This window comes from Bufo bufo, chromosome 6 (genome assembly GCF_905171765.1).
Source record: "Bufo bufo chromosome 6, aBufBuf1.1, whole genome shotgun sequence".
NCBI classification, from domain to species: domain Eukaryota; kingdom Metazoa; phylum Chordata; class Amphibia; order Anura; family Bufonidae; genus Bufo; species Bufo bufo.
Window position 1 is genome coordinate 56150772 of NC_053394.1, and position 23055 is coordinate 56173826.

The 23055-nt window shown below is 46.2% G+C and overlaps 1 protein-coding gene across 1 annotated transcript; it reads right to left on the bottom strand.

Annotated features, from left to right (window-relative positions):
- Window positions 1–689: 689 nt before the first annotated feature.
- Window positions 690–4842, bottom strand: LOC121005497. Its single transcript, XM_040438265.1, has 3 exons — window positions 4623–4842; window positions 1366–3692; window positions 690–746 (listed from the first exon to the last, which is right to left on the bottom strand). Exons 1-3 carry the CDS (start codon window positions 4840–4842, stop codon window positions 690–692), a joined length of 2604 nt encoding a protein of 867 aa, XP_040294199.1.
- Between the last annotated feature and the right edge of the window lie 18213 nt (window positions 4843–23055).

Consider the following 23055-nt stretch of genomic DNA (forward strand, 5'->3'; position numbering starts at 1 on the left):
GATCTGTCCTTTGTGGGTTCTGCAATGTTAGGGTCAGGGGGTAACATTTTTGGGGACCCTTGCAAGTTATAGTATTTGGATATAGCTGACAACCACTGGGCCGAGTTTTCCCCACATTTCTGTCAAATAAACGCATTCTATGTATCAGGTTCTTTCCCTGTTTATCCTTACTTTTTAAAGCCTTTTGGGGCCTATATCCCCAATCTTCCCCTGTGTTAGTGATGACATTAGACCAGGAGGAACAGTAAGAGTTACCTGCTTCAGTAGCACAGATATAGTATTGGAACAGTTTATACTCCTGTATTGTCATCAAATCATAACATCTGCAATCAGCAACATTACAGTAATCAAAGTCATATACTTGAAGCTCTTTGGTTAAGTTGACCCAGAAGACCAAAGGACTTCTGTCTGAATGTGGTTCCCAATAATGACATTTCAGCGGAGGTTTTGGGCACACATCTTTGTAGAAACATTTGTCTGAGCTTACATAACCCCCCCATGTGATGAATAGAATGAAAAAGGATATCATCATTGTTCAGGAGGTGGGTCAGGATTCGCGATTCTTTTACAGTGGGATGCGTGTATCCAAGTCTTTTTTTTCCCCTCAAGTTTCACTGAGGTAGCTGTGGTGAGCAGTACTTGGTAAGGCCCCTCAAATCTGGGTTCCAGTGTCTTTCTGACGTGTTTCTTTACCAGGACCCAGTCTCCGGGCTGCAACTTGTGACTTCCAGGAATCTGCTCAGGATCTGGAATTGAAGAAAAACTCAAAAATGTAGATCAGTCAAATGTTTACATAGAGCAATCACATAATCAGCTAGACAGTCATACTGTAATGCAAACTGTTCTGGAAAATACTGTCCTAGCTTAGGGGCACTACCAAATAGGATCTCAAAGGGGGATAGTTTCTCTTTTCCCCTGGGAGTATGGCGAACACTGGCCAGGGCAATTGGAAGGGTTTCTGGCCATGGTCTGCCAGTCTCTTGGGCCATCTTTAGCATCTTTAGTTTCAGAGTGCCGTTCATTCTCTCTACTTTTCCGCTGCTTTGTGGTCGGTATGGTGTATGAAAGGCCAAGTGCGTTCCCAGAGCTGTCCATATTTCTTCTGCAATGTCCGCAGTGAAAGCAGTCCCTTGATCACTCTCGATCACTTCAGGTACCCCGAACCGGCAAACCACTTCGTTCAACAACTTCTTCACAGTAGTTTTCGCTGTCTGGTTCTTCACGGGGTAGGCTTCTGGCCATCCAGAGAACATGTCTACAACCACCAAAGCATAATGGAACCCCTGTGCAGGGGGGCATTTGGATGTGGTCGATTTGGATCCTTTGGAAAGGGTACAAGGGTTTTGCTAGGCACTTTGTGGGAACCTTCTCCAGCTTCCCTGGATTGCACTTGGCACAGACCATGCAGCTGTTCACATATCGAGAGGTGTAGGTGGAGATGGCGGGTGCAAACCATATGGAGGATATGAGATTGTTCATGGCTGTCTTCCCTAGATGTGTGGGTCCATGGGCCCAACAGACTACATTTGGATATAAACTTCTCGGTAGGCACAGGAGGTGGCCCAATCTCCATATTCGATCTTCATCTGGGCTAGCATTTTTCCGAGCCCACACCTCATGCTCATCATCTGTAGCCTCACATTGTCTCTCTTCCAAGATATCCTTAGTGAGGAATAATCCCTTTGGAATTCCACCTTCTCCCCTGGCCACTTTACCCGGAGCGAAAGCCATTATGGTGCTGAGATCCTTCATTTCCCTCACTGCCGCTTCTTTAGCTGCCTTGTCTGCTAGAGCATTCCCCTGGGCCTCTGGAGTTTCCGCTTTTGAATGAGCTTTGATCTTCAAAATTGCAGCTTGTATGGGGAGGCTCAGGGCTTCCATCAGGGCCTGCACAGCTTCCGCATTCTTCACAGGTATGCCTCCTGCTGTCAGAAACTTCCTGCTTCTCCATATTGGTCCAAAGTCATGGGCTACTCCAAAGGCATAACGTGAATCAGTATAGATGTTTGCAGTTTTCCCTTCTGCCATCTTGCAAGCCTCAGTCAGAGCTATTAATTCAGCCTCCTGTGCTGATTTATCCGGTGGAAGGGGTTGTTGCTGTAATACTGTTTCCATTGAGGTAACTGCATATCCTGTGTGGAATTTTCCTGTTTCATCTGCGTATCTAGATCCATCCACAAACAGTGTCAAGTCCGGGTCCAGAATAGGAGTTTCTTTGATGTTCCATAGGGGCTCAGTTTCTTGTTCAATTAATTGTAGGCAGTCATGGGCTTCCCCGTTATAAAACTCATCATCTGAGTATGTGGCATCGATGTTGTCGTCCTTCCCTTCTTGAGACCCCCCTTGAGGGAAAGGAAGGAGTGAAGCTGGATTGAGGACATGGCATCTGCTGATAGTGACCGTATCCGGAAGTAAGAGAGAACACTGCATTCTGAGATGTCTAGCTGCAGACAAGTGTTTTGGCTGAGTTTGCTGAAGGATGGCTGATATGTCATGAGGGGCCAGGATTTGAAGTGAATGACCCAGGACAACATCAGCTGTTTTGTCCAATAGCAAGTGACATGCATGAATGGCTCGGATACATGATGGACTTCCTCTGGCCACTGGGTCAAGCCTGGCCGAGTAGTAGCCCAGAGGGCGACTGCGGCCTCCATGTAGTTGAGTTAGCACACCTGTGGCATATCCTCGACGTTCCATGACGTAGAGTCTGAATGGTAAGTTGTAGTTCGGGAGGCCCAAGGCTGGAGAGGATATGACTGCTTGTTTTAATAGTTCAAAGCATTGTTTGGCCTCAGAGGTGAGGTAGAAAGGCTGAGTAGGAACACAATCATACAAGGGCTGCATGAGGATTGAAGCATCCAGAATCCATGGTCGACAGTATGAGATGAGTCCTAGAAAGGCTTGAAGTTGTTTTGGTGTTGTAGGCTCAGTCATCTTCATAACCGCTGTCTTCCTATCTTCAGTCAGGTGTTTAGCCCCAGGGCTGAGACAATGGCCCAGGAAGACCACCTTGTCCTGACACCACTGAATTTTCGCAAGACTGACCTTGCATCCTTGTTGAGCCAAGAAGAGTAGTAGTGCAACAGAAGCTTCTCTGCATGTTTGTGCAGTGTCAGCACACAAGAGCAAATCATCCACATATTGCAGGAGTGTCACTGTATCATGCTCCATTCTCCATTCATCCAGTATGGAAGACATGGCTTTACTGAACTGAGAAGGACTGTTCTGTGCTCCTTGGGGCATGACCGTCCAGGTATATTGGCATCCAGCATGTGTGAAAGCAAACAGATATTGACTGTCTGGATGAAGTGGCACTGAGAAGAAGAGATTTGCCAAATCAATTACAGTGAAACGGGTGGCTTCTGGAGGCACACATGACAAAAGGGTATATGGGTTTGATACCACTGGTGTTTCCAGGACTATAACTTCATTGACAGCCCGTAGATCTTGTACCATACGATAAGTGTCTGGCTGTCCTTTTTTCCCCTTCTTTTTAACTGGGAAAAGGGGCGTGTTACACGGAGAGGTTGTTTTAATTATTGCTCCTTTTTCCTGGAATGCCAAGATTTGCTTAGTCACCGCATCTATTTGTGCCACTGACAATGGATATTGGGGTTTGCGTGGTAGGATGGCACCTGACTTGAGCGTGACTACTACCTGCTGGACCTTTAGTCTTCCAATATCTTGTGGCCCTGAGGACCATAAATGGGGAGGTATCAGCTTCATTACATCTGATGGGATCGCTGTTCCAGATATCTCATCCTGTATTATTTGTAGGGCAGCAAGCATAACTGTCTCTTCTGGTTGTAGGAGGGAAGAAAGTGTAATTGTTCCGTCTTCCTGGAACTGGATGTTTGCTTGCATTTTTTTGGAGTAGGTCTGCCCCCAAGAGGTTGAGGGGGTAGGTAGTAGACACTACAAATTGTGACAGGACCGTGGGAGAAAGGACTAAACCTGAGGACACAGGCAATGGTTTAGTCAGCACAGATGTTCTTGCCTCTCCATCAATGCCAATACATTGTACAGTAATATTGTCCAGAAAGGACGGGTCATAAATCTCTTCAAGTCGGAGCACACTTCTGGCTGCACCAGTATCCACAAGAAAGGTGTGTGGGTTCCCCCCACCTGCAGCTGCACAGTTGGTGTAGGGCCACACTGGGGAGGACACAAAGCCATAGTATTAATGGCCTCTCCGACTTGTGGATCTGGCTTGCCCCCGTCCTATGGTTGATTTGGGGCTGCCCCCATTTGTTGAACTGCCTGGGCAGTTTGGGCCGGTGCCCAAGGAAATTGGGAAGGTCTCCTCTGCCCCCCCCTTGGCCGATGTGGGCATTCCCGTTTGAAATGTCCCTGTTGTCCACATCCATAGCAGGTGATACGGGCTCTCCAGGCTGGATCCTGAAATCTGTCTTCTGCTCCCCTGGGTCCTTCCCTGCTAACCATGACAGGATGAGTTCGAGGGGCTGCCTCAATGCTTTTTGCTATTACTACAAGTGTTTCCAGGTCAACCGTCCGATACTCAGGGCGGGCAATTTTTAAGGCTTTTTGGATAGGTATTTTTAGCCCATCCACGAAGGCACTGCTAAACGTAACATATTTTCCTCCTGTTCTATACTCCTCACTGGACCTGGCTGTTAAGGTCTGGGCTTGTCGTGTTAGGATGTCTATTTGTCCAGACAGTTTGGCTACCATCAGATCCAGTTCCTTCTCTTTCTCTACTCTGGACATATCATCCAACTCAGGTGGTTCCTCATCTGCTGCACCTGTACTCTCTCTGTCCTCATCGTTTGTTCTCTCATTAGATTTTGCAGCTTCTGTCTTCCTCACTCCTCCTGCCCCCATCATGATTGGCACCACTGGTTTCACTCTTTGTGACACTCCCTTTTCTGGTACGTAGTAGGTGCCGTCAGTATTTATGACTGGACATATGGGCGCTGGCAGGGGGGGCATGGGCTGAGTTGGCTCCTTTGTTTCCCCAAGGGAGATGAGAGGCGGTACATTATCTGCAGCCACAAGGGGGGGGGCTGAGGGGTTTGCAGCCACTGCTATCAGAGAAGAGGCGTTACAAAGCATGGGGGCTCCACATGCCAGGCAAGTGTTATGTGCATCTGGATTTTTCTGCCTGCATACATTACAAACCCACCCCTCTGGTCTCTGTTGGGGGGGGGGGGCACTTTTCAACAGTGGCTGCCAGCTCTTTTGTTTGTGAGCACCATGATAGGGTGGTGGCTCATCTGGTCCCACAGTATACATATACATCTTTGTTTTTTCATCCCATCTTTCTGTCCCTCCAGTTGCCATAAATCGACTTGCTGCTCGGTGCCATGCCTGTGCAGCACCTAATAATCCTTCATCATTCAACTTTCCCCGACATCGCTGTATCAGCCGTTTCAATATTTCAACATTCAATTCTCCATTTATATCACATCCTGCAATCTTCATTAACTTCTTATAACTTTTCACATGTTGACTTCCTTCTTCTCTCGCTACAATCTGAGGAGCAGTATATTCTGTATATTCTCCTTCTCCATCTCCATGTGAGTGGGAGTGGCCCATCTTAACAACAGTATTTCAGACTGACACACACACAAAACAGAGGAGTGATCGGCACCTTTAACCCTTTCCTCCGCAGACAAAGGATTCACCCTCCCCACTGGTTTGCTCAAATCTGACTATCACGTCTGACTAGTCAGCCGGGACTCCCCGAACGTCTTCCCCAAAACCAGGGGTCAGGCCGGGCTCCGTCGCATCTTCCTGGGGGTCAGGTCAGGTAGTCTCCACAGTCTTCCATTAGATCAAAAAGGTCATGAGAGGTTCTACCATCTTCCTAGGGTCAGGTCAGGTAGTCTCCGCAGTCTTCCATTTAGATCAAAACGGTCATGTGGAACTACAGTCTCCCTGGTCAGGTCAGCCGGAGTTCCTTTGTCCCACACCTCAGCGCTACAGCGCCCCCTTCCAAACCAGGAGGTTACGGTCTCCTCCCTTTGTCTGTGGTTTTACCGTCTGTGCTCAACTCACTCCTCACATATACAAACACACACGAAACATATACACACCAGAGTGATCTATAAATTCAGACTATTGGTTCTATAGACTCCAAGCTTCAGCATTACAGCCGACTACTATACTTACATCAGTACCACCTCACAGTAGACTGAGCTATCTGAGCATGACGAAGTAAATAGCAGAAAGGCAGATGAGATAAAAGTTTTCTCACCTTTCTTTGAGGCTGCAGTCAACATCTGTGCAGTGAGTACCTTTTTTGGAATGTGAACTAATGTAAACATCTAGGTGTCCGCCATTTTGTAATGGCGGACAATCTAACAATAATACTGCATACGTCATATGTGACACTTCAAAGAGGTGCTTCTCTATAGGCAGTGAATAATATATATCATCAAGCCATATGATTGGCTTACGCATCTCTACCACACTCTATGGGACACCTGCAAGAAGATGAGAAATCAGACACTTCTTACAGCCCAGCACTTTGCCCCCCTCTCTCTCCTCTCTAGCCTTGAAACAAAGAGAGGGATGGGGGGGGAGAGGCACTTGGAGAAGAAAAAGTTTAACTCATTACAGTCCTAGATATACAAAAAATATAGAATAAAATTCACACATCTTTAACACCCTTAACAATGCCTTATTATCTAGGAGCTCCCTGGTTCCCACAATACGCAGGGGAAGCTCATACTTTAAGGGAATTTAAAGAAAAAATGTTGGCTATATTCAGATTGTACCCTGTGTCAGCGGAACAGAAAATGGAAATCCTCATTGCACAATGGGAAGGAGCTGCCCTTAGAGAAGTGAAATCCTAGCCAAGCTCAGAGAGAAAAACACTGGAGCAGATATTTGAATGTCTCTACACCACTTTTGAACCCAGGACTGTGTCCGAGGTCAAGATGAGATTCTTCAGCAAGAGACAGCAGCCTGGTGAGTCACTTCGAGACTTTGCATTATCCTTGCAGGAAACCCTGGGAGCTGTTATACAGATAGATCCCCATGAGGGAGAGGATCAAGATAAAACACTGAGGCAACAATTCATTGAAGATGTTAGGACAGAAACCTTAAAATGATAGTTAAAAATGTTAGCTGCACAGCACCCAAGTTCTACCTTCCTAGACTTCAAAAAGCTAGCTATCAGTATTCTGGAGAAAGACCCACAACCAGAGCCTGCTAGGCCTGTTGAAATGTCTGTGAATAAGCCAGCTATATCTCCAAAATATCACCCTATAGTTGGTCAGGAAGCCCAAGCTCCGGTTCCTGATGCAGTTGCTGCCTCGACAGAGCAAGTTAAGTTTCCTAACCAAAAGTCTGGAGAAAGTATACAAAAACTAAAACACTGGGAGAAACCCTTATTGCTGGAAGATGAGACACCATTACCAAGGTAGCATTTCCCTCCTGATTATAAAGAGACATCTCAGAAACTCTGGTAGATGCCCCACTGACCGCTTTAACGAACAAAAGCGACCCATTTGTACATACTGTCACAAGCCATCTCATATAGAAATGATGTGATGGCAGTTAAAAGGTCGACCACCGAGGCCAAGGACCGCCCCTCAGGAGGTAGAGCAGTAGGTCCAGAAGATAAGTGCAAGATAATGCACCTGGGGCGTAAAAACCCAAGAGCAGAATATAAAATCAGTGATACAGTCCTAACCTCAGTATCTGAGGAAAGGGATTTAGGGGTCATTATTTCAGAAGACTTAAAGGTAGGCAGACAATGTCATAGAGCAGCAGGAAATGCTAGCAGAATGCTTGGGTGTATAAAGAGAGGCATTACCAGTAGAAAGAGGGAGGTGCTCATGCCGCTCTACAGAGCACTAGTGAGACCTCATTTGGAGTATTGTGCGCAGTACTGGAGACCATATCTCCAGAAGGATATTGATACTTTGGAGAGAGTTCAGAGAAGAGCTACTAAACTAGTACATGGATTGCAGGATAAAACTTACCAGGAAAGATTAAAGGACCTTAAGGCCTTATGCACACGACAGTTGTTTTTATCGGTCTGTTGTTCCGTTGTTCCGTGATCCGTTTACGTTTTTGTTTCCGTGTGTCTTCCTTTATTTTTGGAGGACCACCAGACATAAAGGAATGTAAAAAAAAGTCTAAGACAGGTTTGCCATGCAAATGATAGGAAAAAAACGGATGCGGATGACAATCTTGTGTGCTTCCGCGTTTTTTAGCGGTCCCATTTACTTGAATGGGTCCGCGAACCATTTTCTGCGAAAATAATAGGACAGGTTATATTTTTTTGACATCCCAAAATGAAGTAATCGACGTGCATAATGAAATGGCGGAGGAAATGGAAAGCATAAAATTGAAAATGGCAGACTTAGAGGATCGTTCGCAACTAGAGTTGAGCGAACACCTGGATGTTCGGGTTCGAGAAGTTCGGCCGAACTTCCCGGAAATGTTCTGGTTCGGGATCCGAACTTCACCCCGAACTTCGCCCCGAACCCCATTGAAGTCAATGGTGACCCGAACTTTTCGGCACTAAAAAGGCTGTAAAATAGCCCAGGAAAGGGCTAGAGGGCTGCAAAAGGCAGCAAAATGTAGGTAAATCCCCTGCAAACAAATGTGGATACGGAAATGAATTAAAATAAAAATAAAATAAATTAAAATTAACCAATATCAATTGGAGAGAGGTCTCATGGCAGAGAATCAGGCTTCATGTCATAGCAGAGAATCAGGCTTCATGTCATAGCAGAGAATCAGGCTTCATGTCATAGCAGAGAATCAGGCTTCACGTCACCCACCACTGGAACAGGCCATTGTCAGATATTTAGGCCCCGGCACCCAGACAGAGGAGAGAGGTCCCATAGCAGAGAATCAGGCTTCAAGTCATAGCAGAGAATCAGGCTTCATGTCATAGCAGAGAATCAGGCTTCACGTCACCCACCACTGGAACAGGCCATTGTCAGATATTTAGGCCCCGGCACCCAGACAGAGGAGAGAGGTCCCATAGCAGAGAATCAGGCTTCATGGCATAGCAGAGAATCAGGCTTCAAGTCATAGCAGAGAATCAGGCTTCATGTCATAGCAGAGAATCAGGCTTCATGTCATAGCAGAGAATCAGGCTTCACGTCACCCACCACTGGAACAGGCCATTGTCAGATATTTAGGCCCCGGCACCCAGACAGAGGAGAGAGGTCCCATAGCAGAGAATCAGGCTTCATGTCATAGCAGAGAATCAGGCTTCATGTCATAGCAGAGAATCAGGCTTCACGTCACCCACCACTGGAACAGGCCATTGTCAGATATTTAGGCCCCGGCACCCAGACAGAGGAGAGAGGTCCCATAGCAGAGAATCAGGCTTCATGTCATAGCAGAGAATCAGGCTTCAAGTCATAGCAGAGAATCAGGCTTCATGTCACCCAACACTGGAACAGGCCATTGTCAGATATTTTTAGGCCCCGGCACCCAGACAGAGGAGAGAGGTCCCATAGCAGAGAATCAGGCTTCATGTCATAGCAGAGAATCATGCTTCATGTCACCCAACACTGGAACATGCCACTGTCAGATATTTTTAGGCCCCGGCACCCAGACAGAGGAGAGAGGTCCCATAACAGAGATTCAGGCTTCATGTCAGCGACTCAGCAGAGAATCAGTCTTCATGTCATAACAGAGAATCAGGCTTCATGTCACCCAACACTGGAACAGGCCACTGTCAGTTTTTTTTAGGCCCCGGCACCCAGACATAGGAGAGGTTCATTCAACTTTGGGTTGCCCCGCAATATAATGGTAAAATGAAAATAAAAAAAGGATTGAATGAGGAAGTGCCCTGGAATACAATAATATATGGTTAAGGGGAGGTAGTTATAAATGTCTAATCTGCACAAGGGATGGACAGGTCCTGTGGGATCCATGCTTGGTTCATTTTTATGAACGTCAGCTTGTCCACATTGGCTGTAGACAGGCGGCTGCGTTTCTCTGTAATGACGCCCCCTGCCGTGCTGAATACACGTTCAGACAAAACGCTGGCCGCCGGGCAGGCCAGCACCTCCAAGGCATAAAAGGCTAGCTCTGGCCACGTGGACAATTTGGAGACCCAGAAGTTGAATGGGGCCGAACCATCAGTCAGTACGTGGAGGGGTGTGCACACGTACTGTTCCACCATGTTAGTGAAATGTTGCCTCCTGCTAACACGTTCCGTATCAGGTGGTGGTGCAGTTAGCTGTGGCGTGGTGACAAAACTTTTCCACATCTCTGCCATGCTAACCCTGCCCTCAGAGGAGCTGGCCGTGACACAGCTGCGTTGGCGACCTCTTGCTCCTCCTCTGCCTTCGCCTTGGGCTTCCACTTGTTCCCCTGTGACATTTGGGAATGCTCTCAGTAGCGCGTCTACCAATGTGCGCTTGTACTCGCGCATCTTCCTATCACGCTCCAGTGCAGGAAGTAAGGTGGGTACATTGTCTTTGTACCGGGGATCCAGCAGGGTGGCAACCCAGTAGTCCGCACACGTTAAAATGTGGGCAACTCTGCTGTCGTTGCGCCGGCACTGCAGCATGTAGTCGCTGATGTGTGCCAGGCTGCCCAGAGGTAAGGACAAGCTGTCCTTTGTGGGAGGCGTATCGTCATCGTCCTGCGTTTCCCCCCAGCCACGCACCAGTGATGGGCCCGAGCTGCGTTGGGTGCCACCCCGCTGTGAACATGCTTCATCCTCATCCTCCTCCACCTCCTCCTCATCCTCGTCCTCCTCGTCCTCCAGTAGTGGGCCCTGGCTGGCCACATTTGTACCTGGCCTCTGCTGTTGCAAAAAACCTCCCTCTGAGTCACTTTGAAAAGACTGGCCTAAAAGTGCTAAAAATTACCCCTCTTCCTCCTCCTCCTCCTGGGCCACCTCCTCTTCCATCATCGCCCTAAGTGTTTTCTCAAGGAGACATAGAAGTGGTATTGTAACGCTGATAACGGCGTCATCGCCACTAGCCATGTTGGTGGAGTACTCGAAACAGCCCAACAGGGCACACAGGTCTCGCATGGAGGCCCAGTCATTGGTGGTGAAGTGGGGCTGTTCCGCAGTGCGACTGACCCGTGCGTGCTGCAGCTGAAACTCCACTATGGCCTGCTGCTGCTCGCACAGTCTGTCCAGCATGTGCAAGGTGGAGTTCCACCTGGTGGGCACGTCGCATATGAGGCGGTGAGCGGAAAGGCCGAAGTTACGCTGTAGCGCAGGCAGGCAAGCAGCGGCAGGATGTGAACGCCGGAAGCGCGCACAGACGGCTCGCACTTTATGCAGCAGCTCTGACATGTCTGGGTAGTTGTGAATGAACTTCTGCACCACCAAATTCAGCACATGCGCCAGGCAAGGGATGTGCGTCAAACCGGCTAGTCCCAGAGCTGCAACGAGATTTCGCCCATTACCGCACACCACCAGCCCGGGCTTGAGGCTCACCGGCAGCAACCACTCGTCGGTCTGTTGTTCTATACCCCGCCACAACTCCTGTGCGGTGTGGGGCCTGTCCCCCAAACATATGAGTTTCAGAATGGCCTGCTGACGTTTACCCCGGGCTGTGCTGAAGTTGGTGGTGAAGGTGTGTGGCTGACTGGATGAGCAGGTGGAAGAAGAGGAGGAGGAAGCCGAGTAGGAGGAGGAGGCAACAGGAGGCAAAGAATGTTGCCCTGCGATCCTTGGCGGCAGAAGGACGTGCTTACTGGTCCACGTATCTGTGGTTAGGTGGACCTTGCCACAGATGGCGTTGCGCAGTGCACACTTGATTTTATCGGATACTTGGTTGTGCAGGGAAGGCACGGCTCTCTTGGAGAAGTAGTGGCGGCTGGGAACAACATACTGTGGGACAGCAAGCGACATGAGCTGTTTGAAGCTGTCTGTGTCCACCAGCCTGAATGTCAGCATTTCATCGGCCAGTAGTTTAGAAATGCTGGCATCAGGGCCAGGGATCGAGGGTGGCTAGGTGGGAATTTACGCTTTCTCTCAAATGTTTGTGAGATGGAGAGCTGAACGCTGCCGTGTGACATGGTTGAGATGCTTGGTGACAAAGGTGGTGGTGTTGGTGGTACATCCTCTGTTTGCTGGGCGGCAGGTGCCAACGTTCCTCCAGAGGCGGAGGAAGAGGCCGAGGCGGCAGCAGCAGAAGAGGTAGCAGGGGGAGCCTGAGTGAGTTTCTTGTTTTTAAGGTGTTTACTCCACTGCAGTTCATGCTTTGCATGCAGGTGCCTGGTCATGCAGGTTGTGCTAAGGTTCAGAACGTTAATGCCTCGCTTCAGGCTCTGATGGCACAGCGTGCAAACCACTCGGGTCTTGTCGTCAGCACATTGTTTGAAGAACTGTCACGCCAGGGAACTCCTTGAAGCTGCCTTTGGGGTGCTCGGTCCCAGATGGCGGTGGCCAGTAGCAGACGGACTCTCTTGGCGGCGGGTGTTCTGCTTTTTCCCACTGCTCCCTCTTTTGCTACGCTGTTGGCTCGGTCTCACCACTGCTTCTTCCTCCGAACTCTGAAAGTCAGTGGCACTACCTTCATTCCATGTGGGGTCTAGGACCTCATCGTCCTCTGCATCGTCTTCCACCCAGTCTTCCTCCCTGACCTCCTGTTCAGTCTGCACACTGCAGAAAGACGCAGCAGTTGGCACCTGTGTTTCGTCATCATCAGAGACGTGCTGAGGTGGTATTCCCATGTCCTCATCATCAGGAAACATAAGTGGTTGTGCGTCAGTGCATTTTATGTCTTCCACCGCTGGGGAAGGGCTAGGTGGATGCCCTTGGGAAACCCTGCCAGCAGAGTCTTCAAACAGCATAAGAGACTGCTGCATAACTTGAGGCTCAGACAGTTTCCCTGATATGCATGGGGGTGATGTGACAGACTGATGGGCTTGGTTTTCAGGCGCCATCTGTGCGCTTTCTGCAGAAGACTGGGTGGGAGATAATGTGAACGTGCTGGATCCACTGTCGGCCACCCAATTGACTAATGCCTGTACCTGCTCAGGCCTTACCATCCTTAGAACGGCATTGGGCCCCAGCAAATATCGCTGTAAATTCTGGCGGCTACTGGGACCTGAGGTAGTTGGTTCACTAGGAAGTGTGGCTGTGGCAGAACGGCCACGTCCTCTCCCAGCACCAGAGGGTCCACTAACACCACCACGACCATGTCCGCGTCCGCGTCCCTTACTAGATGTTTTCCTCATTGTTACCGTTCACCACAATAAGAAAAAAAAATTTTGGCCCAATGTATTGAATTCAAATTCAGGCCTTTTTTTTACAGACACCTAACACTATCTGGCTATCTATTTAGGTACCGTATTACACTAATACAGGCACAGCAGTAACGACAGATTTAGCTGAATATAAATTGTAGGCCTAGTATTTAGGCCCTGGATGACAGGTATACGTTTACGGACAGAATTAGACTTGGAAATGCACGGTAGCGTGTGAAGTTATTGAGGATGACCCTATCCGCACCTTCAATCTAATATACCCTTTTATGGATAGATTTAAACTTGGCCTGATACAGCAGAAACCACTGATTTAGGGAATTGCTAAGTTGGGAATTGTATTTCAACCCAGAACAAAAATATATCCTTTGCCAGACAGCAGACAGTATTACAATTGGCTAGCCACAGCTGAAACACCAGATTTAGGGTATTGCTATTTTGGCAATTGTATTTCACCCCTCAATAAAATAGCAAGCACAGCCAAGCACCTGATGTAGGATATAGCAAAAAAAAACAACACACTATTGATGGTTAAATGTATTTGGTGGCAGCTTGTGCTGGCGCACCACAAAATGGCCGCAGATCACCCCAGAAAAAAGTGACAGAAAAACGCTCTGGGCAGCCTAAAAACAGTGAGCAATTGAATAGCAGAGGTTGAATGATTTACAGTTGTAGATCGATAACTTCATTAAGTGTTTTTGAAGAGTAAATCACTGCCTAATCTGGCCCTAACAGCAACAGCTGCATCCTATCCCTACACTGATCAGAGCAGAGTGACGTGCGGCGCTACGTGACTCCAGCTTAAATGGAGGCTGGGTCACATGCTGTACTGGCCAATCACAGCCATGCCAATAGTAGTCATGGCTGTGATGGCCTCTTGGGGCAAGTAGTATGACGCTTGTTGATTGGCTGCCTTGCAGCCTTTTAAAAAGCGCCAAGAAAGCGCCGAACACCGAACCTGAACCCGGACTTTTACGAAAATGTTCGGGTCCGTGTTACGGACACCCCAAAATTCGGTACGAACACACTATACAGTTCGGGTTCGCTCATCGCTATTCGCGACGGAACAACATTAAATTTTGCGGCATCCCAGAAGATATATCTAACACAGAGCTGCCTTCCTATATCCAAAAGCTTTTTGTTTCCCTTATCCCTAAGCTTTCCTCTCAAGATTTAATTGTGGATCGAGCCCATAGGGTCCCAAAACTGAAACACCTGGGTCCAGATATACCTAGAGACGCTCTAGCACGCATCCATTTTTTCTCAACAAAAGAAGCTATGTATGCAGCCAGAAAAATAGGCACTCTCCCGGCTCCTTTCCAATCTGTTAGATTATACACAGATCTTTCGGCAGCCACCTTGAAACAACGCCGTGAGCTTCTACCTATCACACTTTCCCTGCGCAAACATGAAATTGTTTACAAATGGGAATACCCTTTGAAGTTGCTTATTTCTAAAGATGGACGCTCTCACCTGGTCCGATTCCTTTTTTTCTGTTTTTCTCTTTTAATTTCCTCAGATTTTTTGCATTAATGCTTCACTTTGCGCTGTATTTAATTTTGCTTATATCTCCCTCAGGTCTTTTTGAGCAGTGTGGTGGTCATCTTCAGCACCATGGATCAAAACCATGGGACTGACAATTCTTTCTCTCAACTCCAGGGGACTAAATTGTCCACAGAAAAGAGCTTATCTTTGGAAAGAGGCAATGTCTGGCAAAGCTGATGTACTGTGTATTCAGGAATCTCACCTGTTACAGAAGGATGCATACAGGATTAGACACCGCTTGTTTCCAATTATAATTCACTCTCATAACACACAGAAAAACAGAGGAGTATTTATCGCTGTTAAAAACTCAGTGTCCTTTTCTCTACTCTCACAGGTGATAGATCCCTGGGGCAGATACGTTGTCTTGGTATGTGTGGTGAACAATATCAAATATACATTGGTGAATATTTACGCACCAAACGAACACCAGATTTCTTTCCTACATAGAGTTATGAAGAAAGTCCACAAAATTAAACAAGGTAAACTAATCATCTGTGGTGATTTCAACTCAATAGTGGATCCCTCTCTTGACTCAACTAATCCCTCCAGACGCTCTCCTATAGGCTTAGCAGCTTTTCTTCACTCCGAAGGCCTTATAGACGTCTGGAGGGCTCAGCACGGCCAGGAAAGGGACTACACCTTTTTATCCTCCTCGCACCTCTCTTACTCTAGAATAGACATGTTTCTAGTAGACCAAACGACCCTCTTCCACACTTTAAACTCATCCATTGGTATTATTAAATGGTCTGACCACGCCCCTATTTTACTCCAACTGGCGGAACAATTCCAATCTTCTCCCCCTCCAGTGTGGAGGAATAATTCATTTATCCTTTCCCACCCCAAACACAAACTTGAAATTATAAAAGCCCTACAGGAATACTTCCAATGGAATGCGAACTCAGTTCCTGACCCATACGTAGTTTGGCAGGCGCACAAGGCATTTATAAGAGGCATCTTGATACAAATAAACCACATTGAAAGGAAAAAAAGGGAAAAAGAACTAATAGATACTCTAGCAAGGATCTCGATTCTAGAATCTAGGAATAAGCGACTTCCAACTGTTGAGATAACCGCTGACCTGTGTGGTGAAAGGGATAGATTAATGTGTCTTCTTAACAATGACTTTACTAAATCCCTCATGCGCACTAAGGCCAGATATTAAGCCCAGGGAAACAAAGCAGGAAAACTTCTAGCCTCAAAACTTAAACATCAGCAAGCAAAATCTAGAATCCCCTTCCTCTTACATCCCACAACTAAATCGAAAGTTATTGACCCAAGAGATATAGCAGAGCAGTTCCGCCTTTACTACAAAGACTTATATAATCTTAAGGATAGCTTGTCCCTCCCAACTGATTATGAATCACTTGTACAGGACTTTATAGATAAGGCTAAATTGCCCAAATTATCCCAGTCTCACCTATCACAACTAAACACCCCAATTACAGATTTTGAATTAAATAAGTTAGTTTCCTCCCTCCCTCTGGGAAAATCTCCAGGCTCAGACGGGCTATCAAATGAATATTATAAACATTTTTACCCTACTCTAGCCCCTTTCCTTCTCCCACTGTTTCAAAAAACTATGTCTGGCTCTTCCTTCCCCTCAGACATGCTGATGGCACTAATTGTCACTTTACCCAAACCTGGTAAAACCCCAGACTCACCTCAAAATTTTAGGCCAATATCCCTTCTAAACTCTGATATAAAAATCTTCACTAGACTGATTGCTTCCAGGCTTGGCATAATCCTTCCCAAATTAATAGGTGATGACCAATCAGGCTTTGTGAAAGGCAGACAGGCATCTGATAACACTAGACGCTTATTCAACATTATTAATGTTGCGGAATCACGCAACACTCCTATGGTTGCGGTCACCCTGGACGCAGAAAAGGCGTTTGACCGCCTCCACTGGCATTATGTTTTTTCTGTTCTTGATTCCATGGGTTTTACTGGCCCTATTATTCATGCAATCCGTGGTTTATATTCAGACCCTATAGCGAAGATTTTTGTCAATGGAGTTCTTTCACAAAGTTTTCATATCACTAACGGTTCCCGGCAGGGATGTCCTCTTTCCCCCCTTTTATTTATCCTAGCCTTAGAACCCCTTGCTCAACACATTCGTCTCTCGCCCGATATACACGTATTAAGAATAGGTTCAAAGTCCCATGTAATATCATTATATGCTGATGATATTATCCTGACAATGACAAATCCCACACAATCATTAACTCACGCGTTTTCCATTATTTCTCATTATGGAGGTCTTTCATATTACAAAATTAATAACTCTAAATCTCAGGTACTCCCTATTAACATTCCACTACCAGAACTGAGAATAATAAAAAATATGTTTCCGCTGGACTGGCAAACATCACATCTCCCATACTTGGGAATCAAATTGTCATACCCTTGTTCACTCGCATACCAACACAACTACGCTCCATTACTCACCACTATGACTAAGGATTTCGCTTCCTTTAGCATGCAGGAGATTTCCTGGGTTGGCAGGATAGCGTCTTTCCACATGATGACTTTACCCAAACTCATCTATATTTTCCGGGCGCTACCTGATCCAGTTCCTGATTCCTTCTTCAGAGATGCTCAAAAGATTATCAACAGTTACGTATGGAAATCTAGCCACCCTAGAGTGGCCCAATCTATTATGTTTAGAAGGAGACAAGTGGGTGGACTGGGCCTTCCCTCTATTAAGGATTACTTTCTATCTATTAATCTTTCTTTTACTAGAGAGTGGTGGAATCCTCTTTCAACAAAACCGTGGGTTGAGATGGAATCCATACTTACCCCTAATGGATCGTTGAGGGATTTACTCTATCTATCTCTATTAAAACCTAAGAGAATAGATCATCCCCTGATTATGGTGAAACAAGCTATTATAGTATGGTCCAAGTTCCACTTATCGCAAGGCTCATCTAATCTCAACATTTTACCACATGTATCGATGAACACCCTAAGTTTATGTGTAAATAATATTGATCTCTCAACCTGGACCACAGCTGGCATCTTATCCGCTGCTCAATTGGTGGAGAATTCAGCCATGATCTCCTTTGACAAATTACGCCAATTATACTGCTTACCTTCCTCCCAATTTCTCTCTTATATGAGAATAGACCACTGCCTCAGCAATTTCCTTCTCTCCCCTCCTAGATCTCATACAGAGGTGATGAGGATTTTCAGGTCACCTTCTCTATTCAGGCACCATACCACTCATCATTTATACAATATACTAAATGATAAAATTAATTTTAGAAAATCTCCTCCCTTACTGAAGTGGGAAAGAGAACTAAAATTGTCTTTTTCAGAGGAGAAATGGGCTGCGGCAGTTCGTTTTATTGGGACTACATTTTTTTTTTTATATTAAAATTTTTTTTTTATTATTATAATACAAAAATTATATCCATATTACATATAAAGTCCATAAGTTCGTCAATTCTAATCTATAGGCATAATTAACAATAATTGCATAGAAGTATCCGTAATTGTGGGAACATTTAAAAATCAAGTGGAGGTCTCCTACTGAGGAGGATGGCAGGGTTCACCCGACATCCAAAACTTAGTAAAACAGATGGATAAAGCATCTAATTTAGCCCAAATTCTCTATAAGCGGCAGGGATAAGAGGCCTGAAATCCAGACAGCCGCCAAGCAGCGAGCGCGCCTCGTGCATGCCCCCCCCCCAGACACGGGCAAGCACGATCAGCAGGGTTGACACTCATGTGGCCGATCGCTTGATACTCACATGCTGTGAGAGAGGCGAGCTTACAGCGATCTTTAATCGCAAGCATTTGATAAAACAGAAAACGGAAGGGGGGGTCCAGCAGTCTTTTATCACAGTGGTAGAAAACCCACCCACTTATTTTACTGCCTCATCCCCATGTGGTTGAGTTAAATATCAGTGCCGTGGCTCGCCGTACCTCGCATATATTCACATTAATATCTCATGTGGCAGAAACTCGAATCGAGTATCACTCGGCAGTCACCGGTAGTTGAAAAGGATATAGACAAGAAGCAGAGCCAGAGACCCGCTTGACCCATTAAAAGAGCACGTAGTAGCGCGCCCACCACGTGTGTCATATCACTGCCCGCAGTCGAACCTCGTGTCTGACGGAAAGAGCCGTACCCCGAGTCGCGCCCGATACCCGGACGCCCCCAGGTCCCGAGCCCCAATCCCCCGCCCATATACCGCTCGATGTTATGAATAAATAAGAATTCCGACCTTTATTTAATGCCGGAAGGTCCCCCCATCCTCCAACAGTCCTAGAGATTCTCCTGTGCTCGAGTATGCCTTCACATTCTTCACCGTTACAATACATATAGAAGAGACCGGACAAATAGGATTTTCCCCAGCTCACCCCACCCACCCACCCCCCCACCTTGCAGGAAAAGGGAAAGAAAAAAAATAACAAAGGAAGGAAGGGTCCTAATTAATTAACCGTATCCCAATCTTTCCATAAATTATTCCACTTTAAGTAGAATCCTCTTTGTTTATACAGGATCTTCTCATAACTTTTCACTTTCTCAACCAAGCCCAGCCAGTTATTGCAATCTGGGGCGGAAGAGCAAAACCAAGATCTAGAAATAAGGAGCCTAGCTAAGAACATCACCTTAATCAACAGATGGCATTTTATAGGCTGATAATTAACCTCAGATAAATCTCCCAGGACCCATATCCTGGGGGACAAAGGGACAGCAATTTTAAGTTTACGCGCCAGGTTCTTTTGGACCAAGCTCCAATACCTACTCACCATTGGGCAATCCCAGAACAGATGTAAGTGATCTGCCTCGGAATCACCACACCGTGGGCAGTCAGAGGAGGCCCTGAGTCCTCTTCTATATAACCATATGGGTGTCACATAAATTTTGTGCAAAATATTAAATTGTACAACAGTGTGGTTAAAATTATGTGAAACCAACTTTACGTTTTCCCCTATGTTCTAGAAAGTGCTGACCTCAATTGAAAATATGCGTACCAAGCCACCTCCCCTAAATTTGCCCTTAATTCCGTGAGGGGCAAAATTTGTCCACCACTGACTACTTGATGTAAGTACTGAACATTTTTGGTCCTCCAATACTGGCAGGAGCTTAGGTCATTTAAGTTAAAAAGTTTTGGGTTATGCCATAATGGGGTGCAGATAAGTGATGCCTTAACTCCGCACCAACTCCTTATGGCCAGCCAAGTCTTTATAGCCATTCTGCAAAAAAGTTTGTACCCACTTAATGTATTTGATAAATAGTCAGATTCCAGTACTGTAAAAAAATCAGAAAAGACAGAATCTTTCACCACTTTGCTGCAGAGAGGGCTATTTTCCCAGTCGTTAAAAAGGCAGAGTTGGGAGGCCACAAAATAGCCCCTGAAGTAGGGGAGGTTGAGACCTCCCCGATTGTAGGGCATGGAAAAGTAAAGTAGCTTCAGCTCACGCGTTTCCTCCCCCATAGTAAATCATTAAGCATCCGCTCTATCAATCTGAAATACTTATCTGCGATCCATACAGGCGAGTTGCGCAGGACATAAAGAACCTGGGGCAGCACTACCATTTTTATTAATGAGATTCTGTCCGCTCTAGCTGGCAGAATTTTTTGATATACTCTAATTTTAGCTCTCAACTTCATCAGCAAGGGAATCAGGTTGAGTTGTAAATATTCCTGAAGTTTGGCAGAAACTGTTATCCCCAGGTACTTTATAGAGTCAGAGATCGTTAACTGATTTTCCCATTCACCTCGCAACTCATCTATAGGGAGGAGAACGGTCTTATCTCAGTTAATTTCCAATCCAGACGGATCGGAAAAGAGACCAACCAGGTCCATTATACGAGGGAGAGTGGTGTCTGTTTGATGGATGAAAACCAGTATATCATCTGCATAGAGGGATACACGGTCATGCTTCCCCATTGTGCCAAAACCGACCACCCTTGGGTCCTGTCTTATTATAGCCGCTAGAGGTTCGATATAAATATTAAATAGAAGGGGGGAGAGGGGACAGCCTTGACGGGTGCCTCTTCCTAGAATGAAACTCTCTGTCGTCGAATCATTGATCCTAATCCTGGCAGCTGGAGAATTGTAAAGTAACTGGACCATCGTCATAAATCTTGGGCCAAAGCCCATTTTTTTCATTACCTCCCAGAGAAAAATCCACTCCACCCTGTCGAAGGCTTTAGTAGCATCCAACGACAGGATGGAGCGAGCGCCACACCCCAGGGACTGAATATTCATAAATAGCCTATGCAAATTGTGGTGGGTACCCCTTTTTGGCATGAAGCCATTTTGGTCTGGGTGGATAATGGTGGGTATAACCCGAGAGAGCCTCCTAGCCAGAGCTTTTGATAGTAACTTAGCATCAGTATTTAATAAGGAAATTGGTCTGTAGGAGCTCAGTTCTGCCGGGTCTTTATCCTTTTTTAAAATTAAAACGATGAGAGCCTCCATCATAGAGTGTGGCAGTCCCCCTCCCTGTATTGCTTGGGAGAAAACCTCTAACATCTGAGGGAGAATCACATCGCTATACTTACGATAGACCTCGTATGGAAGGCCATCCAGCCCTGGCGACGAGTTCCCCGAGATGGACCCAAGGGCCTCCTGCAGCTCCGTAAGGGACAACTCCTCTTCCAGATATTCTATTTGAGCTTCATTTAAAGTAGAAAGTGGAATTTTCTCCAGGAACCGCATCGCCAGTTCAGATGACAAACCAGGAGAGGATCTATATATCTGAGCAAAGTATTGTAAAAAGGTGTTCCCAATTCCCTCTAAATCTGTTATAGTTTCCCCCTCTGCATTATGGATCGAAATGATAGATTGCTTTTTCTTGTCTTGTTGTGTAATTATTCTGGCTAGAAGCTTGCCCGGACGTCCAGACTCTAAAAAATAATTGAGCACCTTTAAGAATACCCTGTGGTTTGCTTTCTCTGTTACATATTTCTCCAGAGAGCAGCTAGCCTTCTGCATCTCTTCCCTGTTGTACTCAGAGGGGTGACTAGTGTATCGCTCAGTTGTAGATGCAGCAATCTTAGCCAATTCCTCCTCTTTCTTCTTAAATGTTCTCTTTGCTGCAGCAATCTCACTTATGAAAACCCCCCTCAGATATGCTTTCAGAGCATCCTATACTATATTGATGTTAGCAGAGGGAAGATTCACCTCCCAGAAGGAGGATATTAGTGATTTAATAGATTGAAGGTTATCCATAATAGTGAGCCAGTATGGATTCAACTTAAATCCTAGCCCCCTAGAGTCCTTGTTCTCCCCAGTGCGAACCTCAACTTGTACGGGTGAGTGGTCCGAGACTGTTCTTACTCCGTAACGCATCTTCCGGATATTACTCAAGTTGCTCTCATTGGTGAATGCTAGATCGATCCTAGACATTGCTCTGCCGCCCCTGCTAACGCAGGAGTATACTCTCTTTCCTCCGCCAAGATGTTCCCATATATCCACCACTCCCACCTCTGAACAGAACTGAGGTAACGAGGAATTGCAAAAATTCCTCCCTCTTTCTGCGTCTAATGTAAATCTATCTTTGTTGGGGTCCATAACCGCGTTAAAATCCCCCATCAAGATTAAGCGACATTCTGGTCTCTTTTCGAAAAAAAGCATTAACTGAAGCAGTGGATACATTGAGAATGGCGGAGGAATGTAAAAAAAAGCAAGGATATAACTGTAGCCATGCAGCTTACCATGCAAGAAGATGAATCTACCCTGATCATCTATATGGGATTTTATGAGGGTGAAATCTATGGAGTTATGAATAAGAACGGAGACACCCCTAGAGGAGCCGCTAAAGGTAGAATGATACGATTGAGACTGCCATCCCGTTGTCAGACGGGACAAGGTTTCTTTAGTTAGATGAGTTTCTACTATACAAATAATTGCTGAAAGATATCTTTTTAAAGCATCCATAATCGCTTGCCTTTTAACCCTTTCCCCAAGCCCTCTGACGTTCCAAGATACAATTCTAGTGGACATCAATCACAACAAAAGAGAAAAGAAAAAAACAAAAGAACAAAAACAAAAACAAACCCCATTCCTGCAAGGTGGGTTCCCTCCCACCCCCCCTCTCCCCCTTCCCTCCCACCCCCCTCTCCGTTGATCCGCCCAGTCAGCGAACCTCTAACCTCAGGCCATTTTCCCCCTCCCCCACCCCATCTCCCCTCCAACGCTTCAATCATAATAGTGCACAATTTCAGATACCCCTTTGCTCCATCCAATCTAACACTTGCTGTAGTGTTTCAAAAAAAAGAGAAGTCCCGTTATGGATCACTCTTAGTTTCGCTGGATACTGAAGGGAATATTTAATCTCCTTGGACGCCAGGCGTTTCTTTATCTCTATAAAATTTCTTCTT

What these genes read in the sequence shown, in the direction of transcription:
- LOC121005497 (XM_040438265.1), bottom strand. Translation starts at nt 4,842, where the DNA reads ATGGGGGCAGGAGGAGTGAGGAAGACAGAAGCTGCAAAATCTAATGAG. An exon ending in GACCTTAACAGCCAGGTCCA is followed by an intron (nt 3,693 to 4,622) that starts GTGAGGAGTATA and finishes TATGGTCCTCAG; the next exon opens with GGCCACAAGATATTGGAAGA. An exon ending in ATCCAGGGAAGCTGGAGAAG is followed by an intron (nt 747 to 1,365) that starts GTTCCCACAAAG and finishes CTTCAATTCCAG; the next exon opens with ATCCTGAGCAGATTCCTGGA.